The sequence below is a fragment of the Emys orbicularis genome, chromosome 5, assembly GCF_028017835.1.
Source record: "Emys orbicularis isolate rEmyOrb1 chromosome 5, rEmyOrb1.hap1, whole genome shotgun sequence".
Lineage (NCBI taxonomy): Eukaryota > Metazoa > Chordata > Testudines > Emydidae > Emys > Emys orbicularis.
This window is the reverse complement of record NC_088687.1, coordinates 32716760-32740407: the sequence shown is the minus strand read 5'-3', so window position 1 is coordinate 32740407 and position 23648 is coordinate 32716760. Positions and strand designations below refer to the sequence as shown.

The window sequence follows — 23648 nt, the reverse complement described above, 5'->3', positions numbered from 1 at the left end:
AATTTACTGCCTCTTAATGGTGCTACTTCTCCACTAGCTGTTAGGGGATCTTGGGCCCACCCTCTTCTCCAAGTTTCAGCCCAGGGACCCCACAACCAGCAGCAAAGGTCTGCACTATCCTCCCCTTGCTGCTGTTGTTGTTGTTGTTGTTGTTTTCATGGACTGCTTCCTGCACCTACTCTCCCTAACCACAGAGAGAGTAATTGCAGATCTCTTCCTACAGCCCCTATCTGCCCTCAGCTATCTGTTTTTTACAAGCTCTGCCTGTTCCTGCACAGATGAGCTTAATCCTTTAATTAGTTGCTCCCTGGCTCCTCCTCCAGGTGCAGCTTAAGTGGTTAAAGGGCCTACCTAGCCACCTTTAACCCCTTAAGGGATGGGTGTGGGGCACCCCATACAGTGGTTACATGTTCTAGTTGAAAAAAATCTGTGACACAATGAAAACTGGGGGACATTGTAGTATAACTGGAATGTAATATGAACATAAATAACAATTGATAGGTACAACTTGTATCATTCCTTTTCATATTTAATTCAATAAACCCAAAGCCAACATCACATTTTCAGTTTGCTGCACTGAGGTGAAACAAAAACCAGGGGATATTGCTCTAGACCAGGGGTGGCCAAACTTACTGAGCCTCCGAGCCATATACAATAATCTTCAGAAGTTTAAGAGCAGGGTGCGCCAGCTGGGTCTCGGACTTCTGCCCTGTGGCAAGGTACTGGGGCTCGGGGATTCTGCCCTGAGGGGAGCGGGGTCTCTAGGTTTCAACCCTGCTCCTACTGAAGTCCCAAGCCCCAGCAGGTGCACCCCGAGTCCCGGCAGGTGCCTCCCCCGGGGCTGAAGCCCCATCACTCCGCCGCAGGGCAGAAGCCCCAAGCTCCCCCCAACACAGTCTGGTAGGTGGAGAATGGGGGGGCATGCAGGGCTCCGTGACCTGCACTTTAACTGTAAAAGAGCCACATGCGGCTCAGGAGCCACTGTTTGGCCACCCCTGCTCTATAATTTAGATCCTTACAGCTTGCCACAGAGTACATAGGAACATATGAATTGCCATATTGGGTCAGTCACAAGTTCCATCTAGTCCAGTATCCTCTCTCTCTGTGGTCAGCACCAAATGCTTCAGAAGAACATGCAAGAAACCCTACAGTATGCAGTTGTGGGATAATTTGCCTTCTATGAATCTTAACACCTTATATTAGATTGGCTGAAGCCTTGAAGCATGAGTTTTAATAATCCTTCAAAAAACATTTTTAAGCCTATTAAAATCTATTATTAATGTATTTAAATATTTGTATGTACCGAAAAATCTCTTCATTAAGAGCCTCCTTCTGTTTGCTTGTTCAAATAAATTATTTCCCTGATGGTGGTAACAAAATCATTCCCGGCACAGAAATTATGATATCACAAACACAGATTTATGGTGTCATGAGACGTATTGCCTCTTCGCAAACATTTATCTTCAAGAAATAGTCACACCCCCACAAACACACAAAAGGCAAAGTGCATTAGTTTTAGATGACAAATGGTATACTAAAGTACAGCATATATACAGATGGTGTTGGAATGTTTGTGTAGTCTAGGTTTCACTCAAGAACTTGGTTAGGTTGTGCTAGAGTTGTGCCTGTTTACACTGGGGTGTATTTTTTTCCTTGAATGGATAAATTATGCACTGACTGTGAAAACAATACTAGTTCACGTTGCCAAATGGTTGCATGTCAATTCTAACTTTTACTACCAGCATTATATATTTTTTAACTTTCAGGTTTTGGAGGCATACTATGCTGCATATATAATCAAAATTGTATAACAATGCATATCCTGTAGAGGTTTTGTGATAGGCGAACCTCAAAAGGTTTGACGGTAGGAGTTTGATTTGGATAAATACCCAGAATTCTGGATACTTCTCTAAAGTATCTGAACCTTCTGAATGAAAATTTTGAGCTGGAAATCTCATGAAAACAGGCTTGCCAATGGGAATCGTTGTACTAAGATTCTACTTCCTGTCAGTACTATGAGAACAGCCTTGCTCATGCTATTTTGGTGCTCCCATTTTCAACCCTGGACAGAACAAGAAAGTCCAGAAGTGTGTTGAAATTAAAAACAACCTGACAAATCCATAGGTCAAGATTGTCAGTATGATGCATGCTGTGGTCACTCAGAACTTCATGGCAGAAGGGGGACAGAAATCAGATTTTCCTGCTCCAAAGATACAGGCTTCTTCTACCTAAGGAAAACCTCTGTTAGAGCACATATGCTCATTTAATTGTCCACTGAATTACACCAAAAACAATTAGTGTAATTTCATTGTCTTTAGTGAAGTTATAGGATTTATTGTCTTTACATCACTTTTTGTATGAACACCCATCTCCACCCAGTTTAAAGGCAGGGCCATTATATTCAGTAGCAGTGGTAATCAGCACTGACTTTCAAACAATAATAACTTGTAAATGGCTTAAACCACTAGTTTATTGGACCATGCAAAGCAACTCTTCCTCCCTGACAATTGGCTAGCTGCATGCCATATTTGAAAGGTTAAAATTCAGCCACTTTTCATCTTCCCCCCAACAAACTGACTGAACACATTTTTAAAGCACATACATTGATTTTTTTTATTCCATCTTAAATATAACTATATTACTACAATAGCTAGAACTGCTCAAATAATGAGGAAAAGAGGTTTAAACAAATTTGCAACTAGATGGCTTGATCTGAATTTGCCACCGCTCATGGGGTTGTTATTTCCAAATATTTGACCAGTCATTGGCATTCGTGAATGTATTTGTGTTGTGTATATAGTGTGTTATTCATGACTGTTTACATTTATTATTCTCCTGTGAAAATGTCAGTCACTCAGTTAGGGAGCGGAACCAGTACCAGGCTATTCACAATTCGTGATTTCTGGTTAGTTGTCGTGAACCAATCAGTTTGCAAACCATCCACAGTCTAAAAACCACTAGCCCAAATTAGTCAGCAAATATGGATGAAAAACATATGCAATCTCAGAAAGGCTTTGTGAATTGATTACCAGAAAACAAAGGGGGCCTAAATTCATAACATTTTTGGTTTGTTAATTACTGCTTGAGCCGCTTTGACAATAAGAAAGGGGAATGTGTGTTCCAGGTGTACCTGGGAGCCCAGGGCTAACATTTGTAATCTGCCTATCATTTTGAAAAGTATTTTTATGTTAATTATGGGGTGGGGGATTTTTTGCTAGCATCTAAGTTTCTAAATTGTCTTTTTCTTTAAAAATGATCTTGGTATATTTAAAAATGTTAATTTCTACATGAAGATTCATTCCTCTGCTTTAGGAAATGCATCATGCACCAAACTACTTCTAAACAGTCATAGAGCAAGCTGGTACTGTACAAAACAAAGACTTTATTTGTACCAGACATTTGTAAATAAGTCATTGACACTTGTGCAATAACAATAGCAGCTCCAAAAATAACACAGAACTGCCAGCATAAACAAATTTCCAATGAGATCCACTCTATGTTGCAGATCCATCAGGGTCAATCACAGCAGTGGTGCTCAGAGTAATAGCTAAGGGAACAGATGGAGTTCTGCAGCGCAGCAGCAGTCACCTCCTGCTTTCTTCTCTTCCTTCCTTTGCAGCTGCCTTTCAGCAGAAGGAGGTGGACTGGGAATCCTAGGCCACCAACAGGCTGTTGTCTATGCTAACTCTGCCCAAACTGAGTGTTTTTCTGAAAAGTTTTGACACATCCAAAACCTGTAGAAACACGGAGGTTTGACGAGGCAAGAAAGCAACACCCGGGGGAAATGGCCGGGGGCAGAGTTGACTTGACATTTTTTAAAAGAATTTTTCCTAGTTTGTGCCTCCCACCCAGGAAATCCTAGTTCCCCGCTCTAGGCTTTACTTCCATCCCACTCCATTCTTCTTGTATTGTAAACCCTTACGGGTAATCTGCAGGGATCTCACACAGCAGATTCTCTTCTGCACATTCCTTGCAACAGGAGCAGCTCCCTTTCTCCCCGTCCTTAGGCCTTTGTGTAGGGAGTGTCAGCAGTGGAATCCATACCTCAAGCACCTGATCACCTCGGTCCTGTCCCTCCTTCCTTCAATCACTCCCTATGCCTCTCTCATCTCCTACTATGCTGCACTGAGCAGGTAAGCCGCCGACTGGCAGAGCAGTGAGAGGGCACTAGGAGGATGAAAGGAAATATGCCGCTGCTCAGCAACTCTGACAATGGCCATTAACAGAAAGAGCAAAACTGTTGAGGAATTTTTTTTCCCTTCTCCCAGCCTCATCTACTGACTACAGATGGTTAAAAAAAAATATCCAACAAAAATTTTTGATGGAAAATGGGTTTTTTTGCTGAAACAGAAGTTTCCTTGGTAAATGTCAGTTTTCTCTACTTTTTTCCTCACAGGTTTTCAAGAATAATCATGCTGTGATTAATATCAATATGCCATATTGTTTGAGTACAATCTCTGGCTATTTTCTATCTGTGTTCTCTTACCACGGTGATCATTGAGTATCTGAACAGCTGTTCTATTTGATTTCCTAGACTCTGAATATTATACGCATGCAGATGGGGATATTTTTATTTAAAACGTAGTTATTCTTGATAGCCTATGGGGCAAATTCTCCTCTCAGTTGCATATACACCACATATCAGTGAACAGATACCATTAATTGAAAAGTAGAAATCTCTGCTTCTTGAATGAGCAGCTAAAATAAATGTTTTTTTGTTCTTTAGGCATGTGTATTAAAGTAAATGGCAAAACTCCTATTGATTTCAGCATCCAGCCTGTAGTATACAGTGTTGCCAACTCTTGTGATTTTATTGAAAGTTTCATAATATTTGGTAGGCTTTTTTTCTTGTTTTTTTTTTTTTTAACTCCAGCAGTCAAGAGACTGCCTGAAAACCTCAGCTTTAAAAAAAGTTTCTAGCCCTCTTAGTGCTGTAAAATAATATGAAAATATGAAACAAATACAGAAACCAGCTGACAACTCAAAAGAATCCCAATTTTTAAAAATATCTAATGATTTTTAAGCCAGTCTACATATTTTGGGGCCTGACTCATGATGTTTTGGCAATACTGAGTATATCTTCCAATCCACTCTATTCAGTAAAGACCTACACTTAAACAGCAGGCAAGGAATGTGGGTAAATATTTTTGGGAAAAAGGACATTTAATATATTTCATCTTATTATACATTATTTTTCTAAATTACAAAGTCATCAGGCAGCACATATATTCTGCTACAAAGCTTTTTGTAAGAAATATCTCTATAAGAAAATACATCTCATTAAAAATTTCCTGTAAATAAATTACTCCAAATACTAAGTTTTGTGCGGAGAAGGGGAGGTTATGCAGAAGTCAGGACGTAAGATGCAAATCACTAGGGGGGCCAATTCTGCAACCCCCTACTTACATCGAGTAGACACACTGAAGTCAGTGAGACTGATTTTATATGCATGTGCTGTTATGGTGTAAGAAAGGGTTTCAGAATTGACCTCTGTATTTCAGTTGTTCTGCTGAAATGATTCACTTTCCAGACTTTATTTCTGTTCTCAGTTGCACTGAAGTAACTCCATTGAAGTCACTGGAGTTGCAGTAATGTAGCACTTGTGACAGTGAGATTGGAATTGGATCATCACTTTTTAAGGAATACGAGAGCCTATCTCTACACACCATTCCCTTTATAACAATAAAAACTGGCTTGCATATGAAAAATATTATCCTATAAATCATTCTCTTTAATCCGGTATATACGTTGGAATTTAGATTCTTATCAGAGATACAGGAAGCATAGTTCAGATCTGATTTCCAGTAAGAAAGTTTGAGTCAGAAGATGTATATGAACCATTATTTGTACAAAAGGCACTGGTGCAGAAATGCAAGGGTGGGGAAAGGTGCCATAAAGGGAGAGGGGGGGAAAAGTCCAAAGTTGGTCTTCACAATTAAAGTAAACTACTCTGCTGTACACAAGCTGTTTGGAACTGATTAACCAAAGGGGAGAGCCATTGTCTTATAAAATGTGGAAACAGATATTTCAGTAAGTTAATTATATAATCAGATGTTTTAAAAAGAAATTCCAGTCTCTTTACTTACGTTTACACAGATAACATTCTTTAAAATAAGTGAGCAAAGTAAGAGGAGGTGAAAAGACATTAAGAGAGAAGTCAGATGGTGGACATCCTTCGTTTTAGCCAGTTCACGAACAGGGTAGTTATGTTAACAGATTTCTTTATCCACTGTAGTCAATGTGAATCCACTGTTCACAACAATATCCAAACTGTTAGCATGCATTCAACCAGAACCTGTTCTCTTTTCAGTCTGAGCTGTTGTGTCACATCACATGACGGCTCGCAGCATGTCATAGATGACAGCATCACATGTCACTGTCTGTTCTTTAGGAGAGGCGATGAGATGCTTGCAAAAGTCAACTTTTTAATTTTTTTGCTGACTGTGCAAGGTGAATCCAATCCATTTTAGCTTCTCCAAAACATGGAAGAACCAGATTTACACTAACAGCCTATTGTTACTGTTATAGTATCAAACTTTTAATTTATTAGCATACAACCTAATTGTAGCAGATGCAGGCAGCATCTCTTATAGTTAAGGTTGCAAAACAATTTCTGTTATAACCTTCCATATTCAGATGTTCATAACTTTTCAAAATATCACCTTTATGGAACTATCCATAAAGCAAGCATGTTCTGACAAAAAACTATATTTAGTAGGTCTACGAGCAACTGAATGGGTATCATTCTGGACGCATCATGCACATATTTTGCTTTATCTGCTCAGCCCATGTATGCTAGCAGTATACCGAGACAAATACAAGCTATTAATTATAGTAACTGAAGATGAACCGATTAAGGCATTTCAGTTTAAATATTTATAGAATTATATATATATTTTAAACAAAAAAAAAAAAAACCCTGTTTAAATGCCTCTGATCAGAAGAACTGCCACTGGTGTTTTGAAATCACTGTGTGGTGAGATTTTGCCACTCCCACTGGGGCCTGCAAAATCCAGCACTCTTGCCCTGCAGGAGTGCTTTCCTTTTTCAAGTGACAGCCCTGATTAACAAGGTGTGTGGACATTCACAGTAACTTTTATTCCCATCTCTAACAGCTGCGATTTATCACTAATATTTTAGTAGCCAATAATGTGTTGACAGAAAAAGTCTTCCTGTAAAGCACTGCTTTGTGTTGGAACATGCTGTATACAATTTATTTAACAGTCTATTACCATGACGGAAACCTATCCCACCCCTAACACTGAACGCTTGAAAAGTCAGGGGACCATGCAGCTTGATAAATGTCAATAATTTCCATTGTGCTTTTTTATAATAGCATTTTCCACAAACTGTTGAAATTATTTATACAAAGAAGTTGCATAATGGAAAAACTCCAGCCGCCATCGCATTCACCTCCAGTTCAAAACAAATGCAGTTTGGGGTGATTTCTATTCCTACCACAATCATTACTTTAACCATTCTGTGTTTATTTACAATCCTCATTTCCGACCATGCTGCAATGCAAATACACAAATTCACAGTCTGTTAGTAACATTTTTCCAATCCTCATTCAGATTTTCTGACATACATGAAGTCTTGATTTAGAAGAATAAGTGGCATCTTTCCATACTTTGCAAGACAGCCCTTTAGCACAGTCACATCGCTGGAAAATCTCCAAGCCATGAGAGCCTTTCTTGCGCTGTTTGGTACACACCTCCCCCTGATGCAACACAGGTTTGCAAATTTTGGTCCAGAAATGGCGAGCACAGCAGTACCCCTCAATGCAGTCTGATGATCGTAAGCAGGGGTCTCCTTCATGCCCTAAGAAAAGCAAACAAAATATTTCAGTGCCTGAGACAGAAAGTATAGATTCAGAATAGTCTGGCTCAATGTTGACTAAGAAACAGAGGATATGATACTCATCGGCAGGTATTTGAAGTACATAAACACCAAGGCCTGGGGGGAGTTAGAGAGGTGCAAGGAGGATATCAATACAATCTACTGTAAGGCCTGATAAGGAGAAATTCAACTAATGAAGCCTCATGGTCACAAAGGCATGTGTTACATATTGCATGATCATTACAAGATAAGTAAGATGCGGCCTGCACAGATTGCACAAATGGAAAATACACTTTCCCACCACATCTGACACATGGCTTACAGTAAAGGAACAAATGCTATTCGGAGCACAGAGGCTATGACTGACATATACAAGCAAATTGGTATAATATCGTTTGTGGTCTGTGAATTCCTGAGATATACAGATGATGACAATTCCAGACCTCCCAACATTTCATAGCAGATTACTGTAAGTCAGCTTGGTCTGCATTGCTGTATCTTGTCTTTCTACAGCGAGGTGAATGAACTGGACTATATTGCAAAAGCAATCCTACCTTTTATGTGTGACAGCTTGGACTGTGGTCTCCCTAGATTCTGCCATCCCAAGTCCTTGCTAGAATAAAGACCGTTTTTCTTGTTGCGTGGTCCTTCCAGAGCGGGGATGTGTGGAGTAAGGATGCTTTCAGTTACTGGTATGCAAATACCTATGGGAATGAGATGTTAGAAATGGGAAGGCCTATTAGAAGGCTGTGGTAGAGGCTGAGAGGCAGTGTTGTCCAGTCAATAGGGCACTGAACTGAAATTCAGGAGGCCTGGGTTCTATTCACGGCTCTGCTAGTGACCTTGAGCAAATCACTTCACCTCTCTGTGCCTGTGTATTTCCCCTCCCACCGTATGTCTGTCTTGTTTATTTGGATTCCAGGCATTTTGGAGCAGGGACTCCAAATCCTCGTACCACAGGATCTCCAATCTCAGGTGGGGCATCAGCAATGTAAACAATAACAAGAATACGTTATAACTTCCAAGGCATTGTTTTAGTGGACTAACACCACGGATGATTTTGCTTCTTTACATTTACTGAAAAAGAATGATTATCCAGTTTGCTATTGAATCAGTGAATTAATCCATATTTTAAGTAATCTGTCAGCCACCCTGTAGTGAGTCGGTGTGGCTCCCCTCCTGCCCAGGAGGGTCGAGCCCCGGCACGAACCTTTTACACACCCATAGTTTAGTCATGAAATATAGGTTTTGTTAAAAAAACCTAAAAATCTAAAAGATGGCAGAGAGGTGGTTCACAATACCTTAAATGAATAGAAATGTACTATGACATTACAGAAAATTCAATGAAAAGGGGGATTTAAAAAAAAGTAAACATTCCCCTGCTGTGTTTGACATTGTATTAGTGTGAAACACAACAGCACTGCATTAACACAAGAGTCGTGAATCTGACCAGTCACTGCATGACTACACTCTAAATGGCTAGTTATGCATCGAACTTCCTATTGCCACATGCAAATACAGTTTGAGCATGCAATCAAAATAACTGCACCCACAAACAAGGCATACAGTTGCCCACACAGTTTTGAAAATCATGTCTTAGGTTTCTTACTAGCAGAGCAAAATCACGGAATCTCTTCTAATCACAAGGAAGAAAGAATATGACATATTTATACAAGCCCTGTGTTGTTATAAGTTTTTTGAGATATTTCCTATTGGTCTGAAGAAGGAATTGTGGTAACCCAAACAGAACTACTACTACACATGTCCTCTGCTTACATATGTTGTCAATATATGCTATTAAACCAGTCATTGTCATATATAAAAGGAAAACAAGAAGAGTGCTTAAGTACCATTGTTACAGCGGTTCCCAGGGCAGCACATGCCGTCTCTGTGACAACGCTTCTTTTTCCTTCTGCAGATCATGCAGGCAGAAGTAGCTTGATGAGGACTATGGCAGTATCTCCCAACTTCACATTCTTTATCATTAGTGCAAGGGTATGCCTGGTCAAGAAAAAAAGGATTTAAAATAAAGTAGTAATGCACAATAATTCTTAATTCAGATAGTTCACATCATATTAGCAAAACCAAAGCAAGAAAAACTAAATGTGAGAGGTATGTTCAGGAGGAGGGGAGGAAAGGGGGAAGAATTTATCAGATCCAAGAAGGGGCTACAAGGGGGTGAAATGAAGGTGTGCTTCTCTATGGCAATTTACAGCTGGCATATGGTCATTCAGGGACCTATGGCCAGCTTTTATAAGTTAGAGCAGCCTATCTAGCTGATGTTGGAGCTGTGGCAACTTAAGAATCAGGAAGCCATAACCCCAGCTCCTTAGTAGCCTTATTCCTTCTTAGATCAAGCATATCTTGGTGCAAGAGAGAATCTGGCCTGTGTTTTTTAATGCATTCCAAATTATTGAGGCCTGTAATTAATACATAAAACCTCAGTAATCCAAAGTAAGGAATGAGCAGTTTTATCTTTGGTGGAGACCACCTGGAAGAGAGTAAAACTCCCAAAGTGTCCTCTGCACTGGATCTTATCTAAAATCTGGGCTAAATACTTAGGTGGAATCTTTACTTTGAAAGAACATGGATGAAGAGACCTTTCCCATAAGCTCGTGATATTTACACTGAATACATTGGTACAAATTCTTCTTTTGCATGCACACTGCTCCCACTGACACCTATCAGTGGGATACTTTGAAAGCAAACAGTATCAACATCCTCCTAGCCTGACTGCCACTAAGGAAGGAACACATGGAACACTCCTGTACTCATCAAAACCATAATTCTCTTCCACTAAGACCTCTCTTTGACACTTTTTCATGTGAGAATAGCAGAATATGGCCCTAAGGAGAGAGAAAAAGAAGCTTTGTACTTCCAGATCAGACATAATGCTTCCATGAGACCCACATAAGGACCCTGGCCCATTCCAGCAATCCTACCACTGGCTCCCAAGCAGCTGTCATTGTGCATCACTGCTGTATCTGATTGAAAGGATAATTTAATATGCACTACTTACACAAGCAAATATATACTGTTATGTTAGCTCACATTAATTAATTCAAGACTTTCCACACACGTGCTTTAAAATTATATTCAATGTTTTATTTAGTTTTCTATTTAACTTTTTGGATTTGGGATATTAACATGTCTCTCAGAACTAGTGCTGAGAGAAAAAATAGTTTCCCAACAACTGTCAAAAAATGTTGAGGAATTTTTGAAATAATCCCCCCCCCCCAAATTTACACTGAAAACAGTCCAAATGATTAACGCAATTATTTGTTTACCATACTAGCTAGATTACAGCTAGCTCAATTATGCCTACCTGAGCTGCAAACATCAGTGTAGACATCCCCAAAGCCCATTTCCCAACCAAAGAATTCGCTCCCTGCACAATGTGCAGTATTTAAAAAGGCCATTTTCTCACATATGAACATGTAGTAATAACAAATAAACACTTGGCTATTTTTGAACATTTGAATTTACCAGTCTTCACTCAGTGGCATTTACTCCTTCTCCTTTGTAGCTGCCTCAGAAGCTGACACAGCTGCTTCATAGATAGTGGAGGGAGAGAAGGTGCTTGGGGGGCTGACTGGAATTTGGTAATTTAAATGAGGGGGATGCATTTAACCAGGAGCTTCCTCATCCTACTCCTTACCGTATGGGGTATCTGATTTCCCTAAACCGTATGGGGCATCTGATTTCCCTAAACCAACCTGGCTTGACTTTCAGTGCATACCTAGGAATCTCAGGGAGCACAATCCATCTCTGAGCTCTCAGCATGCAGGAGAAGTATGCAATAAGCATATCTAGCTCTACAAGCTGCTGCAACGAGGGGGATGGAGCCAGGGCCCCCTTCTTATCTCCAAGCACTTGTTTTCAGGGATATATGAGGAGAGCAATCTCTGGGCTTACTGGATATAATCCAATGCCTATTAAGTCATGGAAAACTCCAACTTGACCTCAGTGGACTCTGGATCATGCTTCTTGAGCACAGGAACTGCAACTGTCCATTGCCTCTCCATGGGAATTGCAGAGGAAAGTAAAGGGATCCTTTGTGTCCACTTTCCTACTCAAGGACCAGGGAAAATCTGTCCTTTGGTGTTTACCCTCTTCAGTATTTGTAGACAGTTATGCTCCCTTTAGTCATTGCTTAATCATGCTATAATTCCCTCATAAATCAGCCCCTCCACCAGGCATGTCATGATTTGGTTTGGCAAAACTTAATAAAGTGTAAGTACTTATCTGAAGTTATCCCAGCCCCTTTGATCTGGGAATTTGGCTATAAAGCCCTAAAGAACTAACTGGTTTTCTTGTGAGATTTCCAGTAGGGTACTTCCTGATTTCAGTTAAGCAGGAAATGCCACTACGGAGTGTGAAGGTAATCCAAAGAGTATCTTTTTAATTAAGAAGTTAACCAAAACTTTTTGCATCTCATTTTTTTGTTGGTTTGTTTGTTTTTGTTTTTGTTTTAAATATAACAGTGAGGGAAATGAACAAAGCATCGGCCTCAGCTTTCAGTTTCCTGGGTTCTGTTGGTTTGCATCACTTCACAGCCTTATCCTTTTTTATGGGTAGAGTTTTGTCTTCACTGTAACAATCTGCCTGGAGATACTGATTTTGAGAGAGCCAGCTGTTCGCCAGTGATGTGTCAAATGAGTGGGAATAATTTAAAGCCTGAGATGGAATTTTTCACTGTGTTACGAAATGTACCATTATCAACAGTGGCTGAGCCAGTTTATAAATAAAACTTTAAACCATTGAATTATACAAATCATGGAAAATGTATTTTTTCACACAATGGTAAATTAGCACAGCTGCTCTATTGAGCTGAGTTCATTTTTTGTGGAAAATGTAAAGGCTGAAACTTATTCAAGCAGTGAGCTTGATTGACCTTGATCATGGTTCACTACATTGACTGCTGGGGTTAGGTAATCAAGTAACCATTCAGGGGTAGATTGCCTGTACCTGTCCTTGCATGGGTATGCAGGGGGCAGATAGTCAGGATCCTTCCACCCCACACAAGGACAGGGGATGAGCACAGCTCTTGCATTTGGGGAACTGCAGGGACTGCTTCCTCCACGCATCCCTGGGGGTGCAAATTAACCCAAAAGGGGCAGGGAAGAGGCAGGGCCATAATTCATCCTTCAAGTCTTCCTTCCCCAACTAGGCCAGCAGAGATAGGCCTGCTGCAAAAAGAGCAGCATGCTCACCATAGCTCTTGCGACTCCTGAGCTATGGGGCACCATGTCGCTCTCAATGGCTCTAAATGTTCATCCACTAAGCACAGCTCTGATTATACAGGAACCTCAATGAAACTGATAGATAATATTTAGCACTCACTGCAGCTTCATTTAGATACACTCATTTAATGTTTTCAGCCCAAAATTAGACTTGGTCATTCCAATAAAACCACAGAATAATGCAGATCGGATCTACGACAGGAAGTTGGAAGCTCAAATTGCATTATTAAATCTAATAACAGACGCTTTGTTTTTACAGGGTTTGCTGCTCTCCTCCTCTCCACCCCTGCCCACAGTTTCAGTCTGTTGTGAGCCTATTCATAATAGATATTGCTGATTTTGGTGGCAAGAAACCACATTTCAAAGACTTTGTTGAATTACAGCTGGGGTAGAGGACTCTGCAACCAGAGAGTTTGAATTTTGCTTTCCAATGGGTGTCTCTGGAAGTGCATCTCTCAGTTGGTGTCATGGCATTCAGGTGGATCAGTCCTCAAAGACTATCCTGTTTCAGCCACATCATGGAGAGGTATGGATGTTAAGTCTAAAAAAAGCCCTCCTGAAACAGTGATTTTGCTGCATTCATAATGCCAAGGGCTGAGAATGAGTCATGGGAATATTCAGGGGAAATCACAAAGGGGCCCATGGAAAAAACCTCAAAAGTGGATTATTTTTAGTTTTGAAAACATCAGCAGTATTGGCTGAAAACATCAGGACATAGTTTGTGGTAAAACTAATCCTTATTTTTCCACTTTTAGTACAAGCTGTGATAGGGTAATGTCCCTCTCTTGTCTTCAGCTCTGTCTACACAGACTCCGAGACCTTCACTTGTTAAACATCCCACCACCTTACTGATCCATACACCACAGGCATTTACAGTTTCAATCTTTCTTCAGTTCTCTGCCAAGAAGAGGAGAGGGAAAAGATCATTCTCTACCCAGAGATCCTTCCTAGCTCTGGTCCTACTAGCTTGCCTCTCTTCTCTGCGCTTCCTTACTGAGCCTTCTTATACCTCCTTTGTTAATGGGGCAATTTGCTCACTAGTGCTCTCCCAGTCCATTCTAATCCACTAATTAGGCCTGGTCAGGTCCAGCCTGAGGGGAATTAATTGGTGTTCAAGTGACAAGAGTACTGACCTAGTTGTTGGTTCCCAGCTCTCTGTCACTGATCTCCCCTCTTGCTGCAGGTCCTGTTTTTTTTTCTTTCCTCAGGTCTCCCTCCCTTGCCTGAGGTGTTACTCTGCCGAAGTCTCTCCTCACCCCCAAGATGGTCATCTGGGGTCCCCTTGTGGAGTCCATCCATTCTTCACCCACAGAAATTGCACTTGATGGGCAGAGGTCACCCCCACAATTCTGCTTCTGCCCATAGGTCCTCATATCATGGGCAAACTATGGAATCAGCCTCCCTGTCCTAAACCCCTTTACTTTGTTGTAGGGTCTAGGGCCTACCTTCCTTCACTGGTTGCTCAGGGTCCCTGTTTCTCCCAACCCTCCAATCTATATCTGGGCTCTGTCCTTCTGGTGTGTGTGTGTGTGGAGGGGGGGACCTGATGACCTCTCAACCCTGGCTACCAGGCTTGGGGTATTTGTTTCTTCTGCCTCTATTTCCATATTTTTCTTATCCTTCCCGTTTCTCAGGAGACCCCACTTTCTTTCCCTTTCTGATGGTTTGTTGTCCTAGGTGCAGTGTTTACCAATCCATATCCTTCCAGTTTCAGTATTCCTCTCTCCCCCCGCTCAGGTTTTATGTCCTCCAGATTGGGTTACATTTTCCAATGCTTGGGCCCCCTGGCACCATACCACATCTCAAATGGAAATGGGCTCCAATCTGTGCCCAGTGTCACAAATTGGGGCAATCTGTCTACTACCCTGGTTCGACTCCCTATAGAGAGTCAGCCAGCTTTCCTGGGGAGGTCCACTTCTATGAATTCTTCTGTCAGTTTAACAGCCATGTCCAGTGTGGCAGGCTGGCGTCATCTGACCCATACTCGGGTGTTCTTGGGGAGGCTCTGTAGAATCTGTTCAAGGATCAAAGTGTCCATAATCTTCCTCAGCCAATGGGTGGTCCAGTCCCGCAGCCTCTGGGCAAAAGCCCAGGGCTGGACTCCCACATCCATCTCATAGTTCAAAATTTCTTCTATATTTTTCAGTGGGTTGGCCCACCCTATCCAGGATGGCCACCTTTACCAACTCAATCTCTCACTTGCACATTTGTTAAAGCCATATAGGCCACCTGTGCCTTCCCAGTCAAACAGGGCACTAGACATTGGGCCCAGATCTCCTTGTCCCAGCCCGCACCCACAGCTACCCTCTCAAAAGCTGCCCACAAATGCATGTGGATCATCCACAGGGCCCTTTTTATGTGTTCCCTATGGCTGGTGACTGGTTTCCTGTCTCAGGACTCACCATACTTGGGAGCAGCTGCTCCTTCATATGCAATTTCTCCTTTATAAAGACTTGCAGGCTCTTACATTGCTCTGCCAGTCAGGTGAGCAAAGACTGTCTTTCCCGATGGTGCGCCTATATGGTTAATTGGCCTACCCTGCCTCCATAACCTCTTCAGAACTGCTATGGGGTGAACGCCGCATCACACAAGCAATAAGAAATACCTTAGAGGACATACATTTTTCTGAACATTTTTGATATTTTTGCCCTGAACTGCCCCCTTTCTGCCCAACTCCTTCCTTACCCCTAAATGAATTTGAGTTCCTGTGTGTGAAGGAAGCTCAAACAAGCAGCCACTCTGCCCCTGTCAAGTTCTAGCTGCTGTCTTTCTAGGAATGAATGGAGCATTGCAGGTAGGACTATCGTGTGGCTACATGCTGCTCATAGAGTTAGTCCAGCATATCATAGGTGGAATTCCACTATGTCACTATTTGCTGCTTCCTCTGAGGGCAGTAAGCAGATCCTCCACTTGAAGTTCCTTAAGAAAACTGTATGAGGCTAGCTGAAGTGGCCAGAGCGGGGTGCGAGCGTTCTCACTGTTGTAGAATAACTATTGCTAACAGCAGTGCTTAATTTGTGCCGGGGCTGAGCCCTGGCACCTCTAGGCTGAGCAGTTCATTGCCCTGGCACCTCTAGGCTGAGCAGTTCATTGCCCTGGCACCTCTAGGCTGAGCAGTTCATTGCCCTGGCACCTCCAGGCTTGCTGCATCAGTTATAAAAGTAAAAAAATTGCTTGAGCCCCGCCACTTCTTTCATTTCAAATTAAGCACTGGCTAACAGGCTGGGGCCGTATGAGAAACGGGATATGGGTGGGAAATGGCTATTATGTACCACTTTCCTTAGTGCTGCCTGTTATCTGAGGCCACAAAATCTGTGGATGAGAGGGGAGCTTGTCACAACTCTTCATTGACTATGCAGCTTCTTCACTGTACTGCCAATTCTCAACTTCACATAAGCACAGTTGCTGGTGAACAACGCTACGGTTGACGCTTCTGCTAAAGCTGAGCAGTGTGTGCAAGCAGACAGGCAATCAGCTCCTCCACTGTGGAAATCATGATTTGCTCTCAGATGTTTGCAAGAAGAAAATGAGGCTAATTCCTCTAAGAAGACTATTGGCTGCGAATCATTTGTTCAGCTCTCATTTTCTTCCTTAATTTGATAGTGAGAGAAAGAGAGAAGCCACGGGTTCAGTGAGAGGCTGGGGCTAGCCAGGAATTCCTTGAGTGCTAATCTTGGCTGCAGAATTGGCCATTCCTGCTCTCACTGAAGCAGAACACCCACTAACTTCAGTGGAAGCCAGATTGGGCCCTTGGTGAGTAGTCACAAGCTCAGCCACGTAGCCTCTCTTCCCTGGTTTGTAAAATGGTGTAATAACACTTACCTACCTCTCTGCAGTGTTGTGAGGATTAAGAGATGGGCCACATTCAGTCTGTGCCAGCTGAAGCAAGCCCCCTTCAGCCAAGGGGGCTGAGTGTGCTATGCCACGAAGGGGGGCACTGACTCATTCTTTTCTTGCACCAGTAACTCCCTTAACTTCTCAGCTTGCCCTCTCTGCAGCTGTTTATAATGCTGTGAAGATGGCAGTACAGCCAACACACACAGGGCCAGATTGTGTGTGTTGGTGTATCCCTGAGTGAGGGCAGCTGCTGCCCCCAACCCGTAACCCCACAAGCCTTGTGCCACACAGACACCCATTTAAGTCACAGTTCCTCCCTGTTCCCCCACCCCATTACTGTGCCAGAATATTCCACCTCCCCCTCCCCCCCCCCCCCCCCCGCCCTCCACGCTGTGTTGGACAGTGTGCTGAGGTGTGGAGCCAAGACTCTCCTTATTTCTCATCCCTCCCCACCTACTCCCTGCCCATCCATTCTGGGTGTAGGTCCATGTAGCCCACGTAGGAGAATAAGTGGGTCTTATCCCCTCCCTATACCCTTACTCTCCTTCATGGGCACGTAGTAACTGGTTGCCAACTTGATCTGCTATCTAGGATTTCTTTTAAGATACAAGAATTTAAAAAACCCAGTAACTGTGCACAAGTTGCTGGCAGCTGTGAATATGATGGTACTGTCTGCACCCTCTGATTTCATTCATAGCAATTTCTCCCTCTGTTCTGGAAAAAGGTACTATATCTGCAAGTAAGTCAGTTTTAAGAGAAGTGAGCTAGCAGGATATAATTCTTCCCCATCTGCCTATGTTTTGCAGGGACGCTCTTCCTGACAATACGGTCAACAAGCAATGCAGCATTTGTTTCCACCACACTAGTCCACTTTTATCTCCTTTTTCCTTCAGTTTTCTGCTTTCCCGGCTCCTTGCTATGGCATTAGTGTAGAAGGCAAGCCCCAAAAGTCATTCAAGCAAACTGCCTTTGTAATCCAGCTTTTTTTATACCAAGCAAGTTGGATTGCCCCTATATATTCTCAAGTCTTCCTCATGGACTGGTGCAAATGTTGACTCTGTTCCATCTTTAATATTGCAGGAAAGAATCCTAAAAGTCTAACCATCCCTGGTGTTTTTCCCCCCCACTCCAACTACTGTGCTGTCATACTGATTTCAAGTGACACACCACAGCAACTCCATACCAGAGTATTCAGTAGTAGTAGCACAGCAACTGGCTCTTTCCTGGATTCACTCCTAATAAGAAATAAAGAGCGAGTTACAAGGTAGGAGGGGCTAGTTTATGGTAACTGAATCCCAAACTGGCACATACTAGTAACTCACCGATTACATGGACTACAGGTTGCCTCTCTCTCTCTCTCTGTTATTTGTGTGAATGTTTCTGTTGAAGTACAGCAATACTGCACTGTAAAATTAGCAGTTTTATTGTCCTTGAAGACATTTTCATTATAGATAATTATATATGAGTAAGTGCACTGGAGTTTGAAGTTTTTCAAACTTTTCAAATTATTCTCTGGGTTCACAAAATTCACCCATAGTTCACCTCTAATGTAAATTATTAGGGCTAGATTTGGACTTTAGCAAGGGACTGTGAATAAGTTGCAGTGACTCAAGAAGAGCCTCAGCAGACATTGTGTTTCAGAGACAGCCCATTGAGACAATTCCCCGCTTGCTTTCTCCTTGCCCCAAGGAGTAGTAATTTACTTCTGTCTTATTCTGATAGCAAATAATGGCACCTCCTGTATTGGCTGATGTGATGGGGGGTTGGAGCCAAGTCTCCTCACTCACCTGCTTCAGGGGAGAGCTGTACACCTTCTTAATTCTATGCCCCAGACTCCAATGTTCAGGTAGCCCACACAGGTGTGATTGTTCTTACCCCCTCACACTCCCCCATGTGGCTGTGCAGTCCAGTCACATTCTAGTCTTTATTTTTCATGATTAATTAAAAACAAAAACGCCTATGTGTTGTTGTTGTTTTTTTTTGGCTAAAGGGAAGCCTGTGCTACCCAGTGTATCCAAGATAGCATCTTTATAGTTATTCTTTCCCCCTTTTCTGCTCCTTTTTTCACTGCCTCTTCTAAGCAGAACATGAGCACAATAATATTTGGCTTTGAGTTGAACTTTCAAGAGCACAAATTTGCCCATCCCTAAAGAGAATCTTAACAAATTGCATGCTATGCATAGACAGAGCTGTATGCAGGTGTTGTACTAGGGCTTCAGCTCTGGAGACCAGGGTTAAAATCTTGATTAGGTCACAAGTGAAAATGAGTTTGGTGATCTCAGCTTAATCCCTAGTGGACATTTGTCCATATCACAAGACACCAGAGTATCTGATAAACTACAGTCATTTCCTGTTCTACGTATAGGGAAAAATCACATTCCTGCTGTGTTGGTGAATGGAAATCACTGTAGTTGTTTAATTATCATTAGCATTAAATGGGACTTACATGAATGTATTTATTTCTGTGGGTGAATAGCTTCCTGATGATAAGGTTGATGATCATAAATTAGAAAAAAAATTGCTCCAAATTGAGGTAGGGAGTTGCATGAAATCTCTAGAATGTTTCAAAAAAAAGTTTTGGGTTTCATGAAACGTATTGAGTTACATAAAACCTTCTTCCCCTTAATTTAAAGCATTGTTTATCCCAGGGAACCAATTTTTAAAACCATGTATTTCTTACTAAATGAAAACCTGTGTTAAGCAGAAAATAAATATTCATGTTTGAGAGTAATTCTCAGCTTATTTCTAGGACTACCAGGGGGATAAAATTTTTAAAATATGCAGCAGTCCAGACCTCATGCTTTCCCAGAGCTAAATAAAACTCGGACCATAAAAGTTTTGAGCTCTCTTCTGAATCTAGAGTATATAAGTATTCAGTGGATTCTGAATTTGACAAACCAGGTTTTCCCAGTTCTTAATAAAATGCTATGGGCAACACTACATGTGAGTTGTGGTAGGAGAAGTGTGTAGCCAATGCCATTCAGGTGAGGTATTGGAGGCACTGTGTCTCAGTGAGGCCTCAGGAACAAGAAGGGGTGGTATCAATTACACTACCAAGAATTGGGTGCAGTGTGCATCCACCATGCATAGGGACAGCCATTGGGACCAGTCCCTGCTTCATTTTGGAAGAATGGGCTCCTAGTGCTTTCTCCCTTTGCACACTCACTCATTTTCTGGCCCTAGGTTAGGTGTCATGTTTCAACAGGCATGTTAGGGTTTCAATTACACACCCATCTAGAGGTGTAAGAGAGTATAAGGACCCTCTCTATGTAATTCTCTGGACCTTTGGGCTGGGTAGATAAGAGTAAGCAGACCACACACACTTACTCTTTCCCTGGAGTAAGTGGATGAGGAGTGGATAGGAGGGGCAGGGAATGGATGGAGCCTTGTTTTCAGCCCGAGAAGCCAGTGCATCTGAGCCAGCATGCAGGGCAGAAGGTACCAATTTTATGCTGGCACTGTAGGCCAGCCCTAAAATACTACTGCTGGGGAGCAGGGAAGGAACTGTGGCTCCCAGTGGAAGGCCAGCACTTCGTATCCTGTGTGTCCTTGTGACAAATTCTAGCCATTAGACTATAAATAACTAGTCTCTTAACTATTCTGCATATTTAACAAGAATCGCCTGAGTTTATACAGACTATATATACTATACCTCCAAGGGAAAAAAGATGCTTTCTCAAAAGCTTCAGTGCTAAATTGGTGTATTAATAGCTAAATACATCCAGTGGGCTCCAGATCGAATCCAACCAAAGGGCGCACACAACAAAAGCACTTTGTGGCATTCCTGGCTCCATCTTGCCTGGTGGACCCCAGCACTATAGGGCATTGCCTCCCTTTCAAACTTTGGGTGTAAATTTTGTGGGTCTATGGTCCCCTCCAATCTCAGGGCCTGGATCTGTGAATCCCTGGATCCAGGCTTAATTTATGTCCATCGATTTTTAATGCAGGTCCCTTATACCACTTTAAAATTGACATGTTTGATGAGACAGGTTAAAAATGTTCCAAGATTGGGGAGCAGTTAGAATGACCCAACCTTTACTGGCTTTGGCTCATATTGGTTGATGAACTACCAGCAGCAGCATTATAATGGAGGGCACCAAAGTAACATTAGGTAATTCTTGAAAGCAGCCATACAGAACTAAATCAGTTGTCACAAAAAGCCTCTATCTTTTGAAGGCCTCATCAAAGACTTCTTGAAAGATAAAGGTTCATTACTATGTGCTTTGTTCCATATCCAGTCCTTTCAACAGTCTGTTTGTCCTTTAATCTCTGCTTTCTTCTCACCCATTTCTGCTGGTTTTACTTTTCAATTTGGTTTCTAATTGGCTATTTATCATCTACCCCAGAATAAGATCTTTGTGGCTTTGTGATCAGCACATTAACTGCTATGGCTGAACAGTGGGTTGCCAAAAACAATTTTCATACATGATTAATGCTGGAAGTATGCATTTTTATTTAAGAATACTATCCAAATGGAAACAGCTAGCAGAGGCTATAGCATACAAAGCACCAGCAATTAAACCTCAAATAGGTACTCACGCATTATGGTAAGGAGTTTATTAATGTAGACAGGAAACTGGGAAGAAGTTAATGTTTCAACACATTTAATGATGAACGTTTTTGGAAAATCATAGAATCATACGACTGGAAGGGATCTCAAGAGGTCATCTAGTTCAGTCCACTGCATTCATGGCAAGACTAAATATTATCTAAATCTTTACTCCTGATGTAGAGAAAGTAAAAAATCAGGAGGGAAATGTTGCAAAAAGTCCCCCCCCCTCTCTTTTTTTTTTTAAAGTCAAAATTGGAAATTTCTATGAAAATTTTGAAATTTGGAACATTTTTGACCAGCTGTTACTCCTGTGTCAGTGTCTATTTGAGGTGAATATGCAACAGAGTGAAATCACTGCCACTTTATCTTTTAGATGGATTTGTGGAAGCTTGGTGTCACGGTCCTGAACCATCTCATGTGTAATTTGTGACAGCATCTTCAGTCTGGAGGTATCCCCCTTGCGAATGATTAATGAGAGAGTGGTACTGGTACCAGCCCTAAATAGATCTGGTCATTTCTTGCAATATTTAATTTACCCTGCCTAAACAGAATATCTCAGAGTGGTAGAAATGGGCCCAAGTCACAAAGGTTGGATCCAGATCTGAACTTTCCTGAAGTAAGAGGGTATTTTGATCTGGGGTTTTGGTTTGACCCCATCTCTACATAATAGTCATCAGCAGTCATGACCAGGAGAAATTACAAATGCACCAAGAGCATGGAAACAAGAAGAGGTTATAGCCTTTCCCTGTGGGTTCAAACTGCTGCTCAAGAAATGCACCTACTTTGTACTAAGAAGTCCACAAAAAGGTAGATAAAGCAATTAATTAATAGGGTGAAATCCTGGCTCCACTGAAGTCACTTGTACACCTCCCATTGATTTCAATGAAGCCAGGATTTCACCTATAGAGAATGCTGCACAGTGATAAAATATATGCAAGGCTCCACATATTCAGCAATTCCATGTCTGTGGACTAGACCATGGAAGCCATCCCATCCCTACAAATTGCTGCAGAATTATGCTACAGCATCTATAATTTCTTTTTTTTTAAAAATACATGTTTCTAGCCCTCATGTTTACATGTTTCTTGAAAATGTGAACTGAGTGTCTGTAGCAAAGCAAAGACTCGCCGGTGTGACACCGCCTGCTGGTCATTTGGGAATTAGCTCATCCACCACTCAGAGCACCTCTTGGTGGCCAGTACCTCACCTGCCTCAGGCCCCTCTGTCCCTCCCAGACCCTTACCCTGGGGTTCTGCCCCCACAGCAGTCCCCACACTCTGGGTCTCCCCTCCCAGGGGAACCCCCACACCTCTACACCCACCTTGCCTCAGTGGCTACTGCCAGTCATCATCTAGCCCTCTCTCACTAGGGCAAACTGCAGTCTGTCATGGACACTCATCATTGACAAGCGGGTCAGACTAGCTGCCTCTGCCTATCCCCAGGCTACACTTTAGCCCCAGTACTTGCCTTTGGCCTTTATCAAGGCCTGCAGCCTGGGGAGTTGCCAGGCTGGAGCTCCCCAGCTCCTCTTGCCTTTTCCCAGCCCTACTCTGCTTCAGGTACCCTATTCCCAGGCAGCTAGGTCCTTCTCCCTCCAGCACTAGAGAGAGACTAACCCAGCTCCTGGCTCACAGCCCTTTTATAGGGCCAGCTGTGGCCTGATTGGGCATGGCCCCAGCTGTGGCTGCTTCCCCAATCAGCCTAGCTTTCCACCGGAGCAGGGTAGCTGCCCTGCTACAATGTCAAACTGAGACAGCCAGAAACAATAGTACTGAGAGGCATGACCTGCACTATTCATCTCAATTGACTGTTAACTCTGAAACATAAAGATGTCAATATATGGAAGCATTGTTATTTACTTCCCTGCTGAACATTTTAGCAGGAACAGCCAACTAACATGCTTACATCACAATCCCAAACTGCTTTCCCGGGTGTCAAAGGCAGGGCCGGCTCTGGCTTTTTGGCCGCCCCAAGCAAAAAAAAAAAAAAAACACGGGGCGGCCAGAATGGCAAAGCCAAAAAAAAAAAAAACCCTGCAGGGCACTCCTGTCCTCCACGACGACGCCCCCTACAGGGCGGTCGGAGCGGAACACCACAAAAAAAAACACACCAAAATGGCCGTGCCGCCCTAGGATTGGGCAGAATGCCGCCTCCTACAAGCTGCCGCCCCAAGCACC

General features: G+C 42.4%; 1 protein-coding gene across 1 annotated transcript in view; it reads right to left on the bottom strand.

Moving 5' to 3' along the window:
• Window positions 1-7570: 7570 nt before the first annotated feature.
• Window positions 7571-23648, bottom strand: part of DKK2 (dickkopf WNT signaling pathway inhibitor 2) — a 55545-nt gene continuing 39467 nt past the window's right edge. Inside the window, exons 2-4 of the mRNA XM_065405643.1 lie at window positions 9690-9840; window positions 8394-8543; window positions 7571-7821 (exon numbers count right to left, since the gene is read on the bottom strand). Coding sequence (XP_065261715.1) covers window positions 7571-7821; window positions 8394-8543; window positions 9690-9840 — 552 coding nt within the window. The remainder of the gene's footprint in view (window positions 7822-8393; window positions 8544-9689; window positions 9841-23648) is intronic.